The sequence below is a fragment of the Pelophylax lessonae genome (assembly GCF_965119305.1).
Source record: "Pelophylax lessonae genome assembly, chromosome: 6".
NCBI lineage: Eukaryota > Metazoa > Chordata > Amphibia > Anura > Ranidae > Pelophylax > Pelophylax lessonae.
Window position 1 is genome coordinate 56658760 of NC_138773.1, and position 22947 is coordinate 56681706.

At 46.0% G+C, this 22947-nt stretch overlaps 1 protein-coding gene across 2 annotated transcripts in view; it reads left to right on the forward strand.

Moving 5' to 3' along the window:
• C1QTNF8 (C1q and TNF related 8) overlaps positions 1 to 22947 on the forward strand; it is an 80282-nt gene that overhangs the window by 51210 nt on the left and 6125 nt on the right. For both annotated transcript variants that reach the window (XM_082260622.1, XM_082260621.1), the window contains exon 3: positions 20769 to 21008. In XM_082260622.1, the coding sequence (XP_082116748.1) occupies positions 20789 to 21008 (220 nt within the window). In that variant the 5' untranslated portion in view covers positions 20769 to 20788. The remainder of the gene's footprint in view (positions 1 to 20768; positions 21009 to 22947) is intronic.

Below are 22947 nucleotides of genomic sequence, written 5' to 3' on the forward strand. Positions count from 1 at the left end.
GGAACAGGCAGCACCCTCAAATCTTCAGAAGTATGAGGGGAACCCCAAAAACTTGGAAAGGTGGATCTCACACGTACCAACAAAGACTATCCCGCAATTTAATTGATCCCCAAAGGTTTTTATTGAATAGCGGAATAGGAAAAATGATCAAAAAAAGTGTATGTATCTCACACGTACAGAAGCACACTAGGCCCCAATTACTATTGTTTGTACCCCTAAAGGCAGGATGAGGAGTAGGAGGAGTTTGGAACAGGCAGCACCCTCAAATCTTCAGAAGTATGAGATGAACACCAAAAACTTGGAAAGGTGGATCTCACACGTACCAACACAGACTATCCCGCAATTTAATTGATCCCCAAAGGTTTTTATTGAATAGCGGAATAGAAAATATGATCAAAAAAAGTGTATGTATCTCACACGTATAGAACCACACTAGGCCCCAATTACTATTGTTTGTACCCCTAAAAGGCTGGATGAGGAGTAGGAGGAGTATGGAACAGGCAGCACCCTCAAATCTTCAGAAGTATGAGATGAACCCCAAAAACTTGGAAAGGTGGATCTCACACGTACCAACACAGACTATCCCACAATTTAATTGATCCCCAAAGGTTTTTATTGAATAGCGGAATAGAAAATATGATCAAAAAAAGTGTATGTATCTCACACGTACAGAAGCACACTAGGCCCCAATTACTATTGTTTGTACCCCTAAAGGCAGGATGAGGAGTAGGAGGAGTATGGAACAGGCAGCACCCTCAAATCTTCAGAAGTATGAGATGAACCCCAAAAACTTGGAAAGGTGGATCTCACACGTACCAACACAGACTATCCCGCAATTTAACTGATCCCCAAAGGTTTTTATTGAATAGCGGAATAGAAAATATGATCAAAAAAGTGTATGTATATCACATGTACAAAACCACACTAGGCCCCAATTACTATTGTTTGTACCCCTAAAGGCAGAATGAGGAGTAGGAGGAGTTTGGAACAGGCAGCACCCTCAAATCTTCAGAAGTATGGGATGAACCCCAAAAACTTGGAAAGGTGTATCTCACACGTACCAACACAGACTATCCCGCAATTTAATTGATCCCCAAAGGTTTTTATTGAATAGCGGAATAGAAAATATGATCAAAAAAAGTGTATGTATCTCACACGTACAGAAGCACACTAGGCCCTAATTACTATTGTTTGTACCCCTAAAGGCAGGATGAGGAGTAGGAGGAGTTTGAAACAGGCAGCACCCTCAAATCTTCAGAAGTATGAGATGAACCCCAAAAACTTGGAAAGGTGTATCTCACACGTACCAACACAGACTATCCCGCAATTTAATTGATCCCCAAAGGTTTTTATTGAATAGCGGAATAGAAAATATGATCAAAAAAAGTGTATGTATCTCACACGTACAAAACCACACTAGGCCCCAATTACTATTGTTTGTACCCCTAAAAGGCTGGATGAGGAGTAGGAGGAGTATGGAACAGGCAGCACCTCCAAATCTTCAGAAGTATGAGATGAACCCCAAAAACTTGGAAAGGTGGATCTCACACGTACCAACACAGACTATCCCGCAATTTAATTGATCCCCAAAGGTTTTTATTGAACAGCGGAATAGAAAATATGATCAAAAAAAGTGTATGTATCTCACACGTACAGAACCACACTAGGCCCCAATTACTATTGTTTGTACCCCTAAAAGCAGGATGAGGAGTAGGAGGAGTATGGAACAGGCAGCACCCTCAAATCTTCAGAAGTATGAGATGAACCCCAAAAACTTGGAAAGGTGGATCTCACACGTATCAACACAGACTATCCCGCAATTTAACTGATCCCCAAAGGTTTTTATTGAATAGCGGAAAAGAAAATATGATCAAAAAAAGTGTATGTATCTCAGACGTACAAAACCACACTAGGCCCCAATTACTATTGTTTGTACCCCTAAAGGCAGGATGAGGAGTAGGAGGAGTTTGGAACAAGCAGCACCCTCAAATCTTCAGAAGTATGAGATGAACCCCAAAAACTTGGAAAGGTGGATCTCACACGTACCAACACAGACTATCCCGCAATTTAATTGATCCCCAAAGGTTTTTATTGAATAGCGGAATAGGAAATATGATCAAAAAAAGTGTATGTATCTCACACGTACAGAAGCACACTAGGCCCCAATTACTATTGTTTGTACCCCTAAAGGCAGGATGAGGAGTAGGAGGAGTTTGGAACAGGCAGCACCCTCAAATCTCCAGAAGTATGAGATGAACCCCAAAAACTTGGAAAGGTGGATCTCACACGTACCAACACAGACTATCCCGCAATTTAATTGATCCCCAAAGGTTTTTATTGAATAGCGGAATAGAAAATATGATCAAAAAAAGTGTATGTATCTCACACGTACAAAACCACACTAGGCCCCAATTACTATTGTTTGTACCCCTAAAAGGCTGGATGAGGAGTAGGAGGAGTATGGAACAGGCAGCACCCTCAAATCTTCAGAAGTATGAGATGAACCCCAAAAACTTGGAAAGGTGGATCTCACACATACCAACACAGACTATCCTGCAATTTAATTGATCCCCAAAGGTTTTTATTGAATAGCGGAATAGAAAATATGATCAAAAAAAGTGTATGTATCTCACACTTACAGAACCACACTAGGCCCCAATTACTATTGTTTGTACCCCTAAAGGCAGGATGAGGAGTAGGAGGAGTATGGAACAGGCAGCACCCTCAAATCTTCAGAAGTATGAGATGAACCCCAAAAACTTGGAAAGGTGGATCTCACACGTACCAACACAGACTATCCCGCAATTTAATTGATCCCCAAAGGTTTTTATTGAATAGCGGAATAGAAAATATGATCAAAAAAAGTGTATGTATCTCACACGTACAAAACCACACTAGGCCCCAATTACTATTGTTTGTACCCCTAAAAGGCTGGATGAGGAGTAGGAGGAGTATGGAACAGGCAGCACCCTCAAATCTTCAGAAGTATGAGATGAACCCCAAAAACTTGGAAAGGTGGATCTCACACATACCAACACAGACTATCCTGCAATTTAATTGATCCCCAAAGGTTTTTATTGAATAGCGGAATAGAAAATATGATCAAAAAAAGTGTATGTATCTCACACTTACAGAACCACACTAGGCCCCAATTACTATTGTTTGTACCCCTAAAGGCAGGATGAGGAGTAGGAGGAGTATGGAACAGGCAGCACCCTCAAATCTTCAGAAGTATGAGATGAACCCCAAAAACTTGGAAAGGTGGATCTCACACGTACCAACACAGACTATCCCGCAATTTAATTGATCCCCAAAGGTTTTTATTGAATAGCGGAATAGAACATATGATCAAAAAAGTATGTATCTCACACGTACAGAAGCACACTAGGCCCCAATTACTATTGTTTGTACCCCTAAAAGGCTGGATGAGGAGTAGGAGGAGTTTGGAACAGGCAGCACCCTCAAATCTTCAGAAGTATGAGATGAACCCCAAAAACCCCAAATATCATTCAGCTCTGCTGCAGGCCACAATTTAATTTTTTTTTAACCCAAGGCTGTATATTGAATAGTGGAATAGAAAAAAAGTGTATGATTTTTGAAACCACTCAATAATAGCACATGTGAACTGAACACAGCAGTGTATGATCAGTCAGCACAGCACAGCTGAAGGAAAAATGCTGCACACAGTGACTGATAGAAAAATACTTTTCTCCCTCCTCCTCAGTGGGCAAAAAAGATTGTGTTCACTGCACCCCAAAAAGATTGTGTTCACTGCATCCCAAAAAGATTGTGTTCACAGCAGCCCACACACAGCAAAATGGATGTGGACCACTGACACCTGCCTATTTCCTATCCCACCCCACACAGCAATATCGATTGTAGTTTGTAGAACACAATGTCTGACCCTAAAAATCAGCAGACTCTCTTCCTAAAAGGATTGATAAGATGATGATTGTAGATCGGGTGACTGCAAACCCCACCCCACACAGCAATATTGATTGTAGTTTGTAGAACACACTGACCCTAAAAATCAGCAGACTCTCTCCCTAAAAGGATTGATAAGATGATGATTGTAGATCGGGTGACTGCAAACCCCACCCCACACAGCAATATCGATTGTAGTTTGTAGAACACACTGACCCTAAAAATCAGCAGCAGCCTCGCCCTAAAATGCCTACAACTCGCCCTGCCTAACACACTCCGACCTGTCCCTCAATTCTATCCGGACACAAATGGTTTTTTTTTTTCCTGTCTGTCCCTAATCAGCAGCCAGCACATTGATGTGTGCTCTGTCTCTGAACTAAACAGCAGAATGACGCCGCAGCGGCGCTGCCTCGAACTTATAAAGACTTGGTCACATGCTTCAGACGGCCAATCACAGCTACTAATACATTTGTAGGCATGGCTGGGATGGCTTAGGCACACCAGTTAAACGCTTGTTGATTGGCTGTTGAAAGCCCGCCATGAAAAGCGCGCCAATGCATGCAAAACCCGGAAATAAAAGGACCGAACATGGATTTTTACCCGAATATACAGTAAAGTTTTCGGGTCCGTGTTCGGGTAACAAAAATCCAATTATTCGGTACGAACACGAATAATACAGTCCGTGTTCGCTCAACCCTAATTAGCATACCAAGACATTTTGGACAATTTCATGCTCCCGACTTTGTGGGAACAGTTTGGTGATGGTCCCTTTCTGTTCCAACATGACTGCGCACCATTGCACAAAACAAGGTCCATAAAGACATGGATGAGCGAATTTGGGGTGGAGGAACTTGACTGGCCTGCACAGAGTCCTGACCTCAACCCGATAGAACACCTTTGGGATGAATTAGAGCAGAGACTGTGAGCCAGGCCTTTTCTCCAACATCAGTGCCTGACCTCAAAATTGCACTTCTTGAAGAATGGTCAAACATTCCCATAGACACACTCCTAAACCTTGTGGACAGCCTTCCCAGAAGAGTTGAAGCTGTTATAGCTGCAAAGGGTGGGCCAACTTAATATTGAACCCTACGGACTAAGACTGGGATGCCATTAAAGTTCATGTGTGTGTAAAGGCAGGTGTCCCAATAATTTTGATAGTATGGCGTATTATTCAGTGAGGCAGCAGTATAGCTACAATTATGAATGAGCCCTTAATGTAAAAATGACTTTAATGATGTTGCATGCAGCATAGATGTTTGTGCTTTGGGGATGGTCGAGGGGGAGGTGTTAAAGGTCCACTTTAATTCACATAGGGGTCTATTTACAAAATGCAAATAGACTGTGCACTTTGCAAAGTGCAGTTTCCCTCTGCGATTGCAGTTGCTCCAGAGCTTTGTAAATGAGGTAAAGCTTCACTTTGCAAAGAATTTTACAATCATGTGCAAGAACAAATTAAAAAAAAAAAATGTTTTTTTGGTTGCACATGATTGGATGATGGAATTCAGCAGAGCTTCTGCTCATTTACTAAGCTCTGGAGCAACTGTTCTTACAGAGTGCAACTGCACTTTGCAAAGTGCACAGCCTATTTGCCTTTAGTAAGTTAACCCTCAAAGTGAGATAATTTAGCGGGGGGCTGGTGTCTGTCAGGCATTTAACATTCGAAGTTTATTAAATTCAAAAAGACTGCCAGGCATTTTTTAACACAGCGAGCCAAAAGAACATGCACCACCAGCTCCAGGGGGCAGAGCGAAATGCGTTGGAAGTGTGGCCTGGCAGGGGCCCATGTTGAGGTTGTCTCTCCTATCATCACACAACCCTGTGGATGTGCGGCACCAGGGATTGTCTCCTTCTTTCCCCCAGTGACCACAGGAGCTGGGACGAGCTTCGTTCCCTCGCCGGCACTCCCGTAGCAGCGGACACTAAACTATCTATATGACCTCCCACATAGACAAATGAGCCTGAGCGGCAAACCAACCAATCCAGGGTCACCAGGATTTACACGATTGTGTCATCTCTGAGCCAGCATTTCAGTTCACAAAGAAAATGGTGACCGTGGATGATGCCTGAGCAAAGATAGCTCTGTCCTTCGGGAGAGAAAAGCAGATGATGGACTTGTCAGGGGGAGTACTGTGATTTCTGTGAGAGGTAATAAATACCCAAAAGTGTTAGAGAACTAAATCCAATGCTAGATTTGAGCTTTTATCCCCTATACTCTATCAGGCAAAGTGGATGGATGGCAAACATATGTAAGCACAAGGCAAAAATATCTCGAAGGCATTTCCCAATTCCGTGCGCACAAACCCTTGATCGTGCTCCATCTGGTTTTATTGTTGTAAATGGAAATGCATTAACAATTTGTCTGACATGAGCTCGGGATGTGTACAACACAACGACCCTGCAAGAATCAAAGAAACATTTTTTTTCTTCTTTATTTTTTTATTTTTATAACAAGTGTTAATCAAACCCATCACAAATATATTATAAAGGTGTCAAAAACGTATTAACCATACCGAGATCATCGCAGACACATTGCAAACCCTTCACACTCCTATTAGACACATCAATAATGCATCCTGAACAGAATACATTATTCTTATTGGTCTACCTGGCTTGCTTCTCAGGCCAGGACTGAATTAAAGCAAGTGTAAACTGTGAATGTTGCAAAAAACCCTGTAAGGCAATGGCATAATGTGCTAGTCAGAGATGTATAGTAACTAAGTAGAACTACTTCACTACTGTACTTAAGTACCGAAAGGCGGTATCTGTACTTTCCTAGAGTAGAATTTTTTTCTCCTGCTTCCACTTTTACTTCACTACATTTTTTCGATGATTTCAATATTTCTACTCCGATATTTTTTTTTTGTGCTGCATAGTTACTCGTTACAATTATAAAAATTACCACTGCCAGAACAGTAGATGGTAGGTTTCATGAAGCTCAAAACATGTGTATTATCAGCGCATACGAAAATAAATGTTACTGCATGTATAAATAAAAGCTGCATTTGAAATAATTAAAAACAATATGATGTTCAAACTTTTGACTTCTTTCTTTAATAACTACATAACACAGTACCTGTACTTTTACTTTCAGTACTTGAGTAGCAATTTTTTTTTTTCAAACCTACTGGTACTTTTACTTTCAGTACTTGAGTAGCAAAATTTAAAAAAAAAAACTACTTGCAATACTTAAGTACAAAAAATGTTGAATACTTTAGTACTTCTACTCAAGTCACTTTTTGATTGAACACTTCCACTTCTACTCAAGTCACTTTTTGATCGAGCACTTGTACTTTTACTCAAGTATGGGTTTCGAGTACTTTATACAACATTGGCTAGTATGCATCACAAACAAGCACAATATGAAATACTCACCTTCGAACTAGGCCCTCCAGAGCTGTAATGTCACTGCTGAGAGGGCTGATGTGTTCCCCATCTCTTTCTTTCGGGTTCGCGAGCTCCAGCTATGTGATTGGCCGGAGCCGCGATGACATCACTCCCACACATGCTCATGGGAGCCCTCAGGTCCGGCACGAAGCTCTGAAGTTCTGGCAAGGTATGCCGGACCCTCAGAGCGCATGCGTCGATGATGTCACTGGCTGCATTCAGGCCGCATATCTCCTAAACGGTAGGTAAAAACGGAAGGTAAAAATTGCCAAGCAGGGTTTACAACCGCTTTAGGGGCAACTGATGCCCTAGTGGTGGCCATACACGCTTACATTTTTTTCTTAATTCGATGATGTGATTTAACCACTTCCCGCAAACTGACGTGGTAGTACCGGGATGATATGCAGCTGCAGGCATCACCCCAGTACCATTTATTTAGAGCCGGCAGTCGGCTTTCAGGAGATAACAACCGATGTGGCTCAGCCGTTATCCCAGGGAGCGGAAGGGTATGTCCCCCTCCGCCTCCCACCACCTTCTGCCGCTCTGCCCGGGTCTCTCGTCCCGCCGGGAGACCCGAGCAACCATCCGGCACATCCGCCAGCTGGTTAGAGTGCTGAACGGAGCGGGATTTGGCTTCAATCGGGTCTCCGATCATGTAACCCGGAAGCGATGTCACAACATCATCTCTGGTTTACTTGGCTGCCAACATGTGAGGTATTGCTGCAATCCTCAGAGCAAGAGCAATAATTCTAGCAAAACACCTCCTCTGTAACTCTAAAATGGTAACCCTTAACATTTTTTTAACATTTTTTTACAGCATTTCCTATGGGGATTTTTAAGTACCGTAGTTTGTCGCCATACCACTAGTGTGCGCAATTTTAAACCGTAACATGTTAGGTATCCATTTACTCGGCATGCCACCTTCTTTCACAATATACAAAAAAAATTGGGCTAACTTTACTCTTTAGTCTTTTTTAAATTCAGTGAAGTATATTTTTTCCAAAAAATAATTGTGTTGTGTAATTGTGTTTGAAAGACCACTGCACAAATACCGCATGACAAAAAATATTGCAACTACCAACATTTTATTCTCCAGAGTCTTTGCTAAAATATATATAATGTTTGGGGGTTCTAAGTAATTTTCTCTCAAAAATACTGATTTTAACTTGTAAACAATATGTGCTTGGTCCTTAAGTGGTTAAACAAAATGTCAACTCTGCAAATAGCCAGATTTCTTTCTGATTGATTTAGACATGTCAGGATCTGGACCAACTGCTGGTGGCACTGTGTTTCCCAGAGAAAAAAGTTGTTGGTCCAGTGTCCTCCAGCGGGTGTTTCCCACTAGCCAGCAGATCCCAGTAATCTTTTTCTACCTGATGTTGGCTACTGGCAGGGTATTTAGGTCCTCCCCTACAATTGCTTCTTGCTCCAGTGTTTGCTCTGCTGCCAGATGCTGTGAGCCATTAATTTTGATCCTGACCCTGATCTTGCTCTTGCACTGCATCCTGGACCCTGCTGCCTCTTATCTGCTCCCCTTTGTACTGGGCCCAGTCCTGGTTCCCTCTTCCCATCTGCTCCCTGCATCTCCAGTTTACCTTGTTGATCTGTGTTCTCCATTTTGTATGTATTGTATTTAATTAGTTTGTTAGTAAGACTTTTGTCACTCAGTCAGGTTGTTAGTTAGATATATGTCACTGGGTTGTTGGTTCACTTGTATCTTTATGTTTATATGTATTGTGTTTGCTGATCTTTGGATGGATTTTGTTTCACTGTAAATAAATCTCACGTAAAGCATACACAGTCTGGTCCCAGTTTCCTGAGTGTAGCAACAAAGATTTGGCCATCTCTGCTGCTGATCCCTGACAAATTGTAAAAAATAACGTAAAATAAATTGGAAAAAGTAATGTAAAAAAATAAAATTGTAAAAAATAGTAAAAAAATATAAAAAACTACTGACACCATCCACTACTCTACTAACCCCATCCTCTGCCCTACTGACACCATCCACTACTCTATTAACCCCATCCTCTGCCCTATTGACACCGTCCACTGACCTACTGATTGTCATGGTCTTACCTTCTTGCTGCTCTCCTTCGTTTGACATGTGCTGGCGGCCATCTTGGTTTCTGGGTTTCTTGTAGCCTCCCACCCTGCGGCTCCTCCTTCCCACTGGGAGGAGCTGGATGCCTAGCTCATATATATAGGAGGTCTGTGGCTTCAGTTCCCTGCTTGGTCCTCCTGTGTTCACATGCTTCTAAGAATGCTGCTGCTTCTGGTTCCTGTTCCTGGCTTCGTCTGACTACCCTGCTGGTTCCTGATCCTGGCTTCGTCTGACTACCCTGCTGGTTCCTGTTCCTGGCTTCGTCTGACTACCCTGCTGGTTCCTGACCCCTGGCTTCGCAAAAGACTCTGCATCAGTTTCGCCATCCGTTTGGACTTTTGCTTTACAGCTTGTTTTTAAATAAAGCTTTCTATTTTCACTTATCTGTTGTTGTACGTCTGGTTCATGGTTCCGTGACATTAGGACCAAGCCATGAATTCTGACGGTACAGGGCCATCCTCGCTACCCACGCTGGTTGCCAGACTTGATCAGCAGGATCACCTGTTGGGTCGGTTCCCCGTGGCGTTGCAAACCCTGCTTGAACGCACGGTACCACAGGCCATGAATTCTGACGGTACAGGGCCATCCTCACTACCCTCGCTGGTTGCCAGACTTGATCAGCAGGATCACCTGTTGGGTCAGTTCGCCGTGGCGTTGCAAACCCTGCTTGAACGCACGGCTCATTTCGCTCCCGTTGCCGATGGGTCGGTTGTCGCTCCTGGGCCCGCTCCTACTGCCGCTCCGGTTGTTGCGCCAGAGTCTACCCCGACACCTGTTGTTGCGCCTGCGGTGTTTCGGGGTATGTCCGGTTCTGCCCCCCTTCCACAGCGCTTTGGGGGAGAGCCAACTCAGTGCCGAGGTTTCCTTAACCAGGTGGGCATTTATTTCGAGTTGCTGCCACATGCCTTTCCTACTGAGAGATCAAAGGTGGGCTTCTTAATCTCGCTGCTCTCGGACAAGGCCTTGGCCTGGGCCAGCCCTTTATGGGAGAGCAACAATCCGGTGGTTGCCGAGTTTTCCGGTTTTGTTGCTTCTCTTCGGAAGGTATTCGATGTGCCGGCTCGTGCTGCCTCTGCTGCGAAGCTCCTTATGTCCATCAGACAGGGTTCACGATCCGTAGCTGAATACGCCATTGAGTTTCGTACCCTGGCAGCAGAGGTGGGCTGGAATAATGAGGCTCTGGTCGCTGCTTTCTCTCATGGTCTCTCGGATGCCTTGAAGGATGAGGTTGCAGCTAAGGACCTACCAGTGGAGCTCGAGTCTCTTATTTCTTTCCTGATTTTGATTGACACCAGACTCAGGGAGAGACCTTCCTTTAAGGAGAGTCTGCGGAGGCCTCCTAACAGATTGGCGCCTACCTTTGTTGTCCCACCCGTGCCTCCCTCTCCTCCCACGCCTCCTGGGGATGACTTGTCTGGGGGTGAACCCATGCAGCTGGGGTTTGCTCGCCTGTCCGAGGGGGAGAGGGTACTCCGGAGACGCGAGGGCCGATGCATGTACTGTGGTCTCGGTGGGCATTTTCGGTTGGCATGTCCGAACCGTCCGGGAAACGCTCGCACCTGAGATCCTGTCGGGGGCAGATCTTGGGTGGAGTCTCCTCGTCCCTGGTTTCCCGTGTTGACAACCCACTGATCACTGTTGTCCTCTCCTGGGTCGGGGGCTCGGTGACGACCCAGGCGTTGGTGGACTCTGGTGCTGGTGGTTTGTTCATTGATAGTGTGTTCGCTGCCGCCAATTCCATTCCTCTGCAGGCTCGAGGTTCTCCTCTGGCTCTTGAGGCGATAGACGGCAGACCCCTTCTGCCGCCACACGTGACTCATGAGACTCTTCCAGTGGGGTTAGCCATTGGTGCCGTCCACAGAGAGTCGGTCTGCTTCCAGGTTATTTCGTCTCCACACTACTCGGTGGTCTTGGGGTACCCCTGGCTCCAGAAGCATAATCCGATTTTCGATTGGAGATCGGCCGAGATCCTCTCGTGGTCACCGCAGTGTGGGGCTAGTTGCATCCATGGGCCTGTCAAGTTGCTGTGTACTTCCTCGGACTCTCTGTTGCCCCCTGAATACGAGGAGTACCGGGATGTATTCGATAAGGTGCGCGCGGTTGCCCTACCTCCGCACCGCCCATACGATTGTGCCATCGAGTTACAATCTGGTGCCGTTCCTCCTCGTGGCAAAGTCTATCCACTGTCGGTAGCGGAGAATGAGGCCATGGAGGAGTACGTGAGGGAGGCGCTTTCACGCGGACACATTCGCAAATCCTCGTCCCCGGCAGGGGCTGGATTTTTCTTTGTGAAAAAGAAGGGCGGTGAGTTGAGGCCTTGCATCGATTACAGGGGTCTCAATCGCATCACGATCAAGAACGCTTACCCGATACCCTTGATTTCCGAGCTGTTCGATCGCCTTAAAGGGGCCACGGTCTTTACCAAACTCGACCTGAGGGCGGCATATAACCTCGTAAGGATCAAGGCGGGCGATGAGTGGAAGACCGCGTTTAACACCAGGACCGGTCATTATGAATCCTTGGTTATGCCCTTTGGGCTGTGCAATGCGCCCGCAGTCTTTCAGGAATTCATCAACGATGTTTTCCGTGACCTGTTGCAGCAGTGTGTGGTGGTCTATTTGGATGACATCTTGGTATATTCTGAGTCCATGGAGACCCACATTCTGGATGTCAAACGAGTGTTGCAACGGTTACGAGAGAACAAACGAGAGTTGGGTAAGCTTGAGAAATGCGAATTTCACCGATCCCAGGTAACCTTCTTAGGTTACATCATTTCCGCTGAGGGGTTCTCCATGGATCCTGAGAAGGTTTCGGCTGTCTTACAGTGGCCCCAGCCCAGTGGTCTTCGCTCCCTGCAGCGCTTTTTGGGCTTCGCCAATTATTATCGGAAGTTCATCAGGGACTTTTCCATGCTAGCCAAGCCTCTCACGGATCTGACCAGGAAGGGCAGTAATTCCCAGGTCTGGCCGCCCGAGGCCATCCGAGCTTTTGAGGCTCTAAAGTCCGCCTTTGTGTCAGCTCCGATTCTGTCGCATCCCAACCCTGGGTTGCCCTTTGTCCTCGAGGTGGACGCGTCTGAGACGGGAGTAGGCGCCCTTCTGTCTCAGCGTAGAACACCAGAGGGTCCTCTGCTTCCTTGTGGGTTTTACTCCCGGAAACTGTCTTCCGCGGAGTGCAACTACCAGATTGGTGACAGGGAGTTATTGGCCATCGTGCAGGCTCTTAAAGAATGGAGGCACTTGCTCGAGGGTTCGGTGGTTCCGGTCCTCATCCTGACGGACCACAAGAATCTGACCTACCTCTCTGAGGCCAAGAGATTGACACCACGTCAGGCCAGATGGGCTCTGTTCTTGTCACGTTTTAATTACGTGGTCTCCTACTTACCCGGTTCCAAGAACATCAGGGCGGATGCCTTATCACGGCAGTACTCCGACCTGTCCAGGGAGGAGTCGATTCCGACTTCGGTCATACCTCCGAATCAGATCCTGGCCGCCATTCGCACCAGCCTGACCTCTCCCCTGGGTGAGCAGATTTTGGCGGCTCAATCTGGTGCTCCCTCTGGGAGACCCAACGGCAGATGTTTTGTGCCTGAGGAGTTGCGCACTCGGTTGTTGCGAACCTACCATAACTCCAAGACCGCGGGGCATCCTGGAAAGAATCAGCTGTCCTGGGCTGTTTCACGTCTGTTCTGGTGGCCTTCCCTACGTTCCGACATCGCCGCATATGTAGCGGCATGCTCCGTTTGTGCCCAGAGTAAGTCTCCTCGGCACCTTCCGTTGGGCCTTCTGCAACCCTTAGCCACCGGGGAGCGCCCATGGTCACACCTGGGGATGGATTTCATTGTGGACCTCCCTGCATCCCGAGGCCATACGGTCATTCTCATGATTGTGGATCGGTTTTCCAAAATGTGCCACTGTGTTCCTCTCAAGAAGTTACCCTCTGCACAGGAGTTGGCCACGATTTTTGCCAGGGAGGTCTTCCGGTTGCACGGTTTGCCCAAGGAGATTGTGTCGGATCGGGGGAGTCAGTTTGTGTCCAGGTTCTGGCGCGCCTTTTGCTCCCAGTTGGGGATTCATCTCTCCTTCTCCTCGGCCTACCACCCTCAGTCCAATGGGGCCGCAGAACGATCCAATCAGGCCTTGGAGCAATTCCTTCGTTGCTATGTCTCCGATCACCAAGACAATTGGGTTGACCTCCTGCCTTGGGCTGAGTTTGCCAGGAACACGGCGGTGAACTCTTCCTCTGGGACGTCTCCCTTCATGGCCAACTATGGGTTCCAACCTGCCGTGTTACCGGAGGTATTCTCTCCCCAGGATATTCCGGCTGTGGAGGATCACCTTTCCGTCCTACGTGCTTCTTGGGTACAGATCCAGAGGTCCCTTGAGGTCTCTGCGCAGCGCCAGAGACTCCAGGCTGATCGCAGACGAGTGCCTGCTCCTTCCTACCAGGCCGGAGACCGTGTATGGTTGTCCACCCGCAACCTCAACCTTCGAGTGCCCACTCCCAAGCTGGCGCCTCGCTTTGTTGGTCCCTTCCGAGTGCTTCGCAGGGTAAACCCGGTAGCCTATGCCCTTGCGCTTCCTCCTGGCATGCGGATCTCCAACGTGTTTCATGTCTCCCTGTTGAAGCCACTGGTGTGTAATCGTTTCACTTCCTCGGTTCCTCGGCCTCGTCTGGTCCGAGTGGGCAATCGTGAGGAGTATGAGGTGAGCAATATCCTGGACTCACGCCTGGTCCGCGGTCGGGTGCAGTTTTTGGTTCATTGGCGTGGTTATGGTCCAGAGGAGCGTTCCTGGGTTCCCTCCGCAGATGTCCATGCTCCTGCCTTGCTCCGAGCCTTCCACGCACGCTTCCCTCAGAAACCGTTCTTTACTCCGCGGAGGAGGGGCCCTTGAGGGGGAGGTACTGTCATGGTCTTACCTTCTTGCTGCTCTCCTTCGTTTGACATGTGCTGGCGGCCATCTTGGTTTCTGGGTTTCTTGTAGCCTCCCACCCTGCGGCTCCTCCTTCCCACTGGGAGGAGCTGGATGCCTAGCTCATATATATAGGAGGTCTGTGGCTTCAGTTCCCTGCTTGGTCCTCCTGTGTTCACATGCTTCTAAGACTGCTGCTGCTTCTGGTTCCTGTTCCTGGCTTCGTCTGACTACCCTGCTGGTTCCTGATCCTGGCTTCGTCTGACTACCCTGCTGGTTCCTGTTCCTGGCTTCGTCTGACTACCCTGCTGGTTCCTGACCCCTGGCTTCGCAAAAGACTCTGCATCAGTTTCGCCATCCGTTTGGACTTTTGCTTTACAGCTTGTTTTTAAATAAAGCTTTCTATTTTCACTTATCTGTTGTTGTACGTCTGGTTCATGGTTCCGTGACATTGATACCATCCACTGCTCTACTGGTACTGTCCTGTGCCCTACCAACAGAGTCCACTGCCCTACTGACACTGTCCATTGCTCTACTGACACCATCCTCTGCCCTACTTACACCACCCATTGCTCTGCTGACACAGTCCTCTGCCCTACTTACACCATCTACTGCCCTACTGACACCATCCACTGCTCTACTGACCCCGTCCTCTGCCCTGTTGACACCATCCACTGCTCTACTGACACTGTCCATTGCTCTACTGACACCATCCACTGACTTACTTACACCATCCACTACCCTGCTGACACTATCCACTTCTCTACTGACACCATCCAAAGCCCTACTGACATCCACTCTACTGACACCATCCAAAGCCCTACTGACATCCACTGCTCTACTGACACCGCCACCTGCCCTGCTGACACCATCAGCTACCCTAACTGATACTGTCCACTAAACTATGTTTACATTTTTTACTTACTATTTAGTTAGGCCTTGCTAGGCATTCTTTATCTTTGATCTCTTTCATGTAGTTCAGGTAGATGCCCACCTCTCCAAGGTTGCCTACCCCTGTAGTCCCCCCACCCCCCAAAAAAAAAAATGGCCTTATCTGCTGCTCTCTCCAGAAAGTTGCTTAGGCATCATCCAGGATCACTATATACTACCTGGACTGATATGCTGGCTCAGAGATGACGAAAACCTGAAAAAATCACATAGATGTAAACAGACACCCTAGGAAAAGATAAGATTCCTCTTGTCCTGCGATGTTGTATGAAGCATGACAGATGAAAAATCATTCAGCTGTCAACAAGGGCTTAGAGCAGAACCCCTTCTACAAATATACTGCTCCTCAGCTCCTGATGGGCTTTAAAGTATATTTCCTCTTCATCTATTTCACTCATGTACATCCAGCATGTGTGCACCACACAGCGAAGGAACCAAAGTCTTTTTTCCAAACTCCTTCTCAGAACACCTCAACAAGAACTTCTCTTGTGAAGTTAACTTTTGAACAGGAGGTGCCCACCTGCTGAAGCCTAAGAATCAGTCCTCACAATCTGTGATGTGTCTACTGCCTCCGAGCATAATACATCAAGAATGGATAATACTGTTTTTCAAAGACTTCACTGATAGCAGATGGGATCGAAGAGGACCATGTCCTCCAGCTACAGAGTTTGGATGGTGTTTGAACATACTTAGGCTGCTCTTATTAGCTGGATCCACAAATGCTGCAGGCAAATACCAATTTTAAAGGAAGAAAATTTTTATTTGCTGTGTTCTGAAATGAAACGGCATTTTTAACGGTAACAGTGGGACTTTGAAAAATGTATCTTGGTGAAACAACTGCAATTAGAGAGGGGCATTGTTCTGTCAGATGTCAGGGGAGAGGTCTTCTCACTGTCCTCTGTGACAGTGGTAGCAGCAGAAAAATGCCCTGTTATTACCAACAGTCTGTTATTAAATCGATATATAAAAAATGCTATGCTAACAGGTGCTAATTAAAAATGTTATACAAAAAGTGCATAAATTTAGCAAAATATTGTGCAATATAACAGTTACTAATATATTATACTGTGTGCAATACAATCACCATGCGTTAACAGAAATATCCATGCAAGTGTATATAGATTCTTCCGAAGTGATAAAAAAAGACAAAAACTTAAAAAAACACAGTGCTTGATTCGCCATGCAATTCCTTCTCAGTGCACAAAAGCATTAATGTGCCACCTCGGCGTGCTCCCCCCACCAGGAGTAATCGCACCTCCGGTAGTGAGATCATTGCAATTAAGCATGATCTAAAACAGCTTTTTAGCTCACAATTGGCTACATCCAGCTTCTCCAACCTCCTTTAGGCTTTTCTTATTGCGAATTATGGTATCCAGACATCATGAAAAAAAGGTAGAAGAAAGCCAATAGTGCTTATATCCTTTTTTAAAAAGTATTTATTAAAAGCAATCACAGGGTACTCACTTTTTGACGGTGCTTCCAGCACACCAGACCAACACAAGCTAACTTTTGATCATTACTAGGAAGGACCAGCCAGTGTGAGACGAATAAGCAGCAGCCTTACAGACACTTCCTAGCCCCAAAGCTCCACGCTGGTTCCTTGGTGTTGTCACCATACTGGACCCTCCTCACATGAGTGAGATTGTGAACAATGCCAGTAGCTTAGTCCTCTTGATATAATAAATTGTAGCTCACCGGATTTATATATTTAGTCTGTTGTTAATAATCGATCGTGTTCTAGGCACATAGCATAGTTGTGATTTGGTGTTTCTGCCAATGTTGCAAGGTACAGGAGTGGAGGAGAGCAATAAAGACTTTTTCTTCAATGATCCTTCATCTTGGGGGAGAATGATAGCTGCTAGGACAAGTTCTTTTTAAGAGGAATGGAAATATGGAGGTTGTAACCACAAAAGGCAAGCAGATAACAGACTAGTCACCAGTATTGCCTGTGTTCTCTTTGCAGCTGAACTTCGTAGAGGCAGGGTTTTGATTCCTCATGTTGTAGGCAGTGGCGGCTGGTGCTTCATTTACTTGGGGGGGGGGGGGGGGCTGATGTAGCCTCCGGCTCTAATCATGTGCTTCAAATAAAAAAAAAAAACACCCATTGGATTCCATGCTTCGGGCACACTGCATGTAGATTAGGGGCCGGGCGCATGGATTACGGTGGCGCCGCCCCTGCGCCCTGTATAGACGGGCCGCCACTGGTCGTAGACAAAGTTGGCCCCTTATGGAGAAATGATGATAAAGCAGTAAAAGAGGAAGAATCTTGGAATCTACAGAATGGATGAAGCCAGAGGCGTAACTAGAAACTTCAGGGCGCCGGTGCAAGAAACCATGAAGGGCCCCCTGGACCCCTGGCCGGGGGCCTTCCGTTCAAGCCTGGGCCTCTTCCCACTGATCTTGGGGCCCTTTACTCTTGTTGCGCAGCCCTTTATTACGGTCCTGCAGCGGGACCCTTTTACAAGTTCTGCAGTGGGCCCCCTTCCTGCTATCTTGGGGCCTCCCCACGGTGGTGGAATGCCAGGACCCTGTCTCAAGTGTGACCTTTGTGATCCTGGAAGTTCACCCACTGGTGTCAGTACTTTTTATTTTTTTGGTATTTTAATCGTATTATTTTTTATCATTTTATTTTATTTTATTTTACAATGTCACTGACTATGACTCTGTCCATTCAGAAAAGGAAGGAGCTGGTAAATTACATATTTACCGACCCCTTCCTGGCTCTCTATTGTGACACATCCCCTGCAACAGCCGTCAGGAGAGGGAAGGGAGCACAGTGGGGGGGGGGGGGGCACAGTAAGGGGGGGGGGGGAATCAGGGGAGCACACAGGGGCCAGTTTATTGTTCTTGAGGCTTTAGAGGGGTCAGACTATGACCAGTGGGATTAGAAAATGTTGTGGTGTCAGTAAGAGCCAACAGTGCCTCATTATTGGTTTTAGTGGAAGGAATAGTTCACCATTGTTGGTATCAGTGGAATGAATGGTGCCCCAATGTTCAATTTAGGATTGGTGCAGCATTTTTGGTGTCTGAGAAGAATGGTGTCTTATCATTGATGTCTGTGGGAGGAATAGTGCACATCATTTGTATCTGTGGGTGTCCTGGTGCCCCCTCATTGGTATCTGTGGGAGGACTGGTGCCCCATCATTGGTATCTGTGGGAAGACTGGTGCTTAATCATTGGGATCTGTGAAAGGAATGTTGCCCGATCATGGGTATCTGTGGAAGGAATGGTGCCCTACAAAGGGTATATTTTGCGAGGTCCTGAGGCTTGTTGTTGGCAAGCAGGATTTAAAATGAGACAGATTTGACTAACCAATTGTCATTTTGGCTAAGTGACTGTCAGTTTAAGGTATGAGGTTTAGGAATAGGGTTTGGATTTGAGTTAAAGTTTAGAGTTTAGGTTGAGGAGTAAGAATTGGAAGAGTTAGGGTTTGGGTTGACAGTCCCTAAAGCATAAGTAAGGTTTAGGATAGAATAGAGAATAGTAAGATCGCTGTCAGATGTGCTGTCAGTGGGATTGCCCTTCATTTCTTATGCCAAAGGCTCAGCAGGTGGTAAGCAAAAAGATACCCCCAACTAGGCAGCTGTCATCAGAACATGTTAACCTATTTAAAAATGTACCCTTGGCTTCTGTTTAATATTTGTGAATATCCCATTACATTCTGCTCTGGGTACAGTGGACACCAGGAAAAAATGGAGACGGCCGATCTCCCAATTGAGTACAGACATAACAATAAAAACCAGATGAGGTTTTACTCTATCCAAAACTAAAAAAAAAAAGGTTTTGGCTTTACATACAGCTTAAGGTTTACTTTAAATTGTTGGGTTGAAGATTAGGGTATAAGTTGAAGTTTAGGGTCTCAATATTAGTATGTTACATTCCCTGCTGGCCTTTGCTACTGGTCTTTGAGCTAGGAAGTGTGGGAAAATATCCTTTACAGGGACATATAGTAATAGAAACCTGATAGAGGTTCTAACACTGCCATAATGAAAAAGATGATTTTGTTCTTGTCTGTGGTCAGGCCCTCTCCTGTCCCCAGTAGCATCGGTTGAAATACAGGAACAGGAAGTGAGGGTAAGTCATCTGAAAAAGCTATAAGGATAAAAACAGCTAAAGAAGCCTGTTAGACAAAGGTTATAAACCCTTCCTCACTCAATCAACACATAATTCACACAACTTAAGTTGTACACACTTTTTAATATAAAGTACAGACCGGAGCAAAATATCAAAAAAATAGTCGCAGGGCTAGCATGACTGGGCCAGCAGTGTAATTGGCCTAGTAGGGGTTAACAAAGTTAGGCATTTTGTGGGGTTTCTCTTCTATTGGCTAATGTGAGTTGGGGGAGGGGCCGCAGAGGGGGGAGTTAGCTGTACTGCATTTTTCCCGGGCATCAGTTCAGCGTGGGTGGAGGAGCAATCCCGCCCGCCCGCCCCTACATTGGAATGTCTGTTTAATATGCTTGTTTGCTGATTTTTATGGTTGGGGGTCTTTGGAGGTGTTTCTGGTAAAACCTGCTGTGCTTAGCAGCTGAGGGACCCATCTAAGGTATGGAGTCACCTTGGGAATGCCAGTTAATAGATGGGTTAACTGGTAGTTTAAATTGGGAGGTATCCGCTGTGTGTTGAGGTCGTCCCCGAGCCGGTGGTGCGGCTGGGGACAGTTAAGAGTTACACAGATACAAAAATGGTACTTGATATTTGGGGCCTCCAAAGATCGGCAACCTTATGTTATCTTTTATTATACTATCTTGATTCCTGTTCTAAGGAACGTGTTATATATATTTTTGTTACTGGTTAATAAATGGCCACGTTGGCCAATTTTACTCCAATAACGGTGTCTGCGTATTTATTGCAGTTTAGTTAAGGGGTTGGGATTTTGGGGTAACGGTTATGGTAAGTGTCATAATTACATCTGGGGTGCCTTAGTCATGTGAGAATGTGTGAATTTCAGGTAAACAATTTGTAGATCTTGGCTTAAAACATTGATAACTAGATCCCTAAAAATACAAAAACAGAAATAAAAACCACAAATTTGCTGTGGTTCCACACAATGTTTCAAGCCATTGTATAGCGTAGCAGATGTAAGGGGAATAATTCAGCACAGTGTCAATAGGATGGGCTTCCAGAGAATAAAATAGGTAATGTAATTGTCAACAGCTGGCTTATTGAAGTGAAATACAGTGCATCTGCTAATGAGGTCATAGATCTCTAGAGAAATATGAGAGATTCTGGTATTATACAGCCAAAGTTATTTGATCCTTTATTAGAAAGAAGGAACATGGAGAATTTCCATAGGGAGCTGGGACAGCACATTATTCCTGAGTACAATGTTGTCCTTTGCTTACAGAAAACTTCCTATGCACATAAAAAGGTTACGTTGGCCTATCGATCCCCCCATCTGATACAGTCCTGAACAGTAATTTGCTGCTACTTGTTGCTCGTTACCTTGTTGTTGCATTATTAGTCAACATTTTTCTGTTTTCTTTTATTTTTAATAGGAAAGCTGAGAGGAACTGTAATGCATTTCCCAGCATTCATCGTCTTTATCTCCGTCATGTCAGTTGATGCAGCTGCACCGAGAACTTTCCTATGGCAAGAAGTCGGGAACCCGTCTTGTATTCGCTGTTGTGGAGGCTCAGAAGAGCCAGCGGATGCTCCTAAGAAAACCAGGATTAAGGAGTATGTGATGTACCCTATGCCGAGGGTCCAGCCACGTATTGAGATGAGCATCCTAAAGGGTTAGTCTTCAAGATAGGGTCTCCTTGAACATAGTGTTTAGTTACCATATCCTCTGAGCCCAAGGTGAACTTTGTTTCTCTAGTAATGTTTAACCAAAGGGCAAGTACAGTAGACAAATATTGACATTATGGGCCTGCAGTCCCCATTGACCCTGGTGCATTCAAATGCAGTTTTAGTAAACTGGGCTTGCATTGATTTTAAACATATTTTCTTCACCTCTGGAGTTGTCAGGTGGAACAGGTAGAACCAAGTACAGTACAAAGTCACAAACAAGGAACATATGGCACTTTTCCACTGCAAGTACCGGCTCGGCTCCACTTGGCCCTGTTTGGTTTTCCACTGCATGGTACCGCATGGTACGGTGTTGGAACAGTTCGGTACGGTTTGGTATGGTTTGCTTTTCCACTAAAGTAGTACTAAAGTAAGTGGGTGGGATAACAATGATTCTCTGACCAATCAGTGGCTAGTAGTGACAAACAGTCAAAGCTGAATGCAAAGGATTGTGGGATATGGTACCGGTACGGCCCTCTTGGAACCACAACTGAGGTGGTACTGTTTAAGCGAGCCGTACCGTTCGGTTCCATGTAGTGGAAAAGCGCCGCCGTACCGTACCGTACCGTACCGTACCGAACCGTTACTACACCGTACCATGCAGTGGAAAAGCACAAAAGCGAGCCGAACCATTCGGTTCCATGCAGTGGAAAAGCGCCAATAGTCATATGGAGGTCAAAGAGGGGCAAGCATGGCCAAGGAACATGCCATGGCTTAGAGAAGGCAACAGGTAAAAGCAGAATTCAAAGGATTAAGAAGCACACTTTCTGGAACCCTAACATCAATCCCTGTAACAGTAAACTTTTACTAATCCTAACCATAACTCTAACAATAACCGCTCACATTAAAGAGGTTGTAACCCAAAAGAAAAAAAAAAGAGATCCTGTTCCTTTAAAGCAGGTTAAGCAGCATAGTGCTTGTACTGTCTAATCTAATATGTCCCTTTCTATGCTGTAAAAAAAAAACCTGGTTGATCCTGCCTGTTCCTGTGTTCCCCTATGTAAACTGGCTGCTGATCCATGATACTGTGATCAGTTTGCATGCCTCCGTCATCTCACAGTCTCTCCTCTCTCTCCCCTCTCCCCCTCCCTCCCTGCCTGTCAGCTCCTGTGTTTGAGTGATCTCCTCCCCGCCCCTCCCTTCCTGCCACTATTAGTAGCTGGCAGGAAAGTCAGTGTAGGATTGCTGCCAGCCCCTCTGTTATACCAAGGTTTACTACATACTGTAAATGTTTGTTTAAAATTATGCAGATAAATACTTTATTTCAGATCGCCTCTGTGTGGTCATGTGACTTCCTGTCGCTCTCCTCCCCCCAGGGCCGATCCTGGGCGGGTTCACAGGGTGCAGTGCACCCAGGCGCTGCAAGCTGAGGCGGAGGAGGGGCGCCGAAGCTCCAGCAGTGGCAGAGTCCTCCCCTCCTCCAGCACTAGTAATCAAACTAATTACTGTTTCCCCCATTGTCACTGACCATAAAATGCTGTTAATATAGTGGCCAGCAGTGTAACATCCATCCGCACTCAGTGATGGTTGGTGGGCAAGCAGGGGGCGGCCACAATGACAGTGAGTGGAACTGTCAAAATCAAGCATTGATGTCGGGGTGGGCGGGGCCCGTATACGGGGCTCCGCCCCCTTATTCCATACACAGACTAACAGCAGCTGCTGGGGAGAAAGATGGCAGGGGGCGGGACAATTGTAACTTCTCTATCTGCAGACATAGTGGTGTATAATAAACCTGAATTATACACTGCTGTGGGTGCATATACAATAGTTACAATTGGTCCCGCCCCCTGCCACCTTCCTCCCCAGCAAGCATGTCTTCTAGAAAATGTCAGCACCATACTATCATGTGAAGGGAAAAGCAGGAACTTTATGTTCAGTGACAAAGTA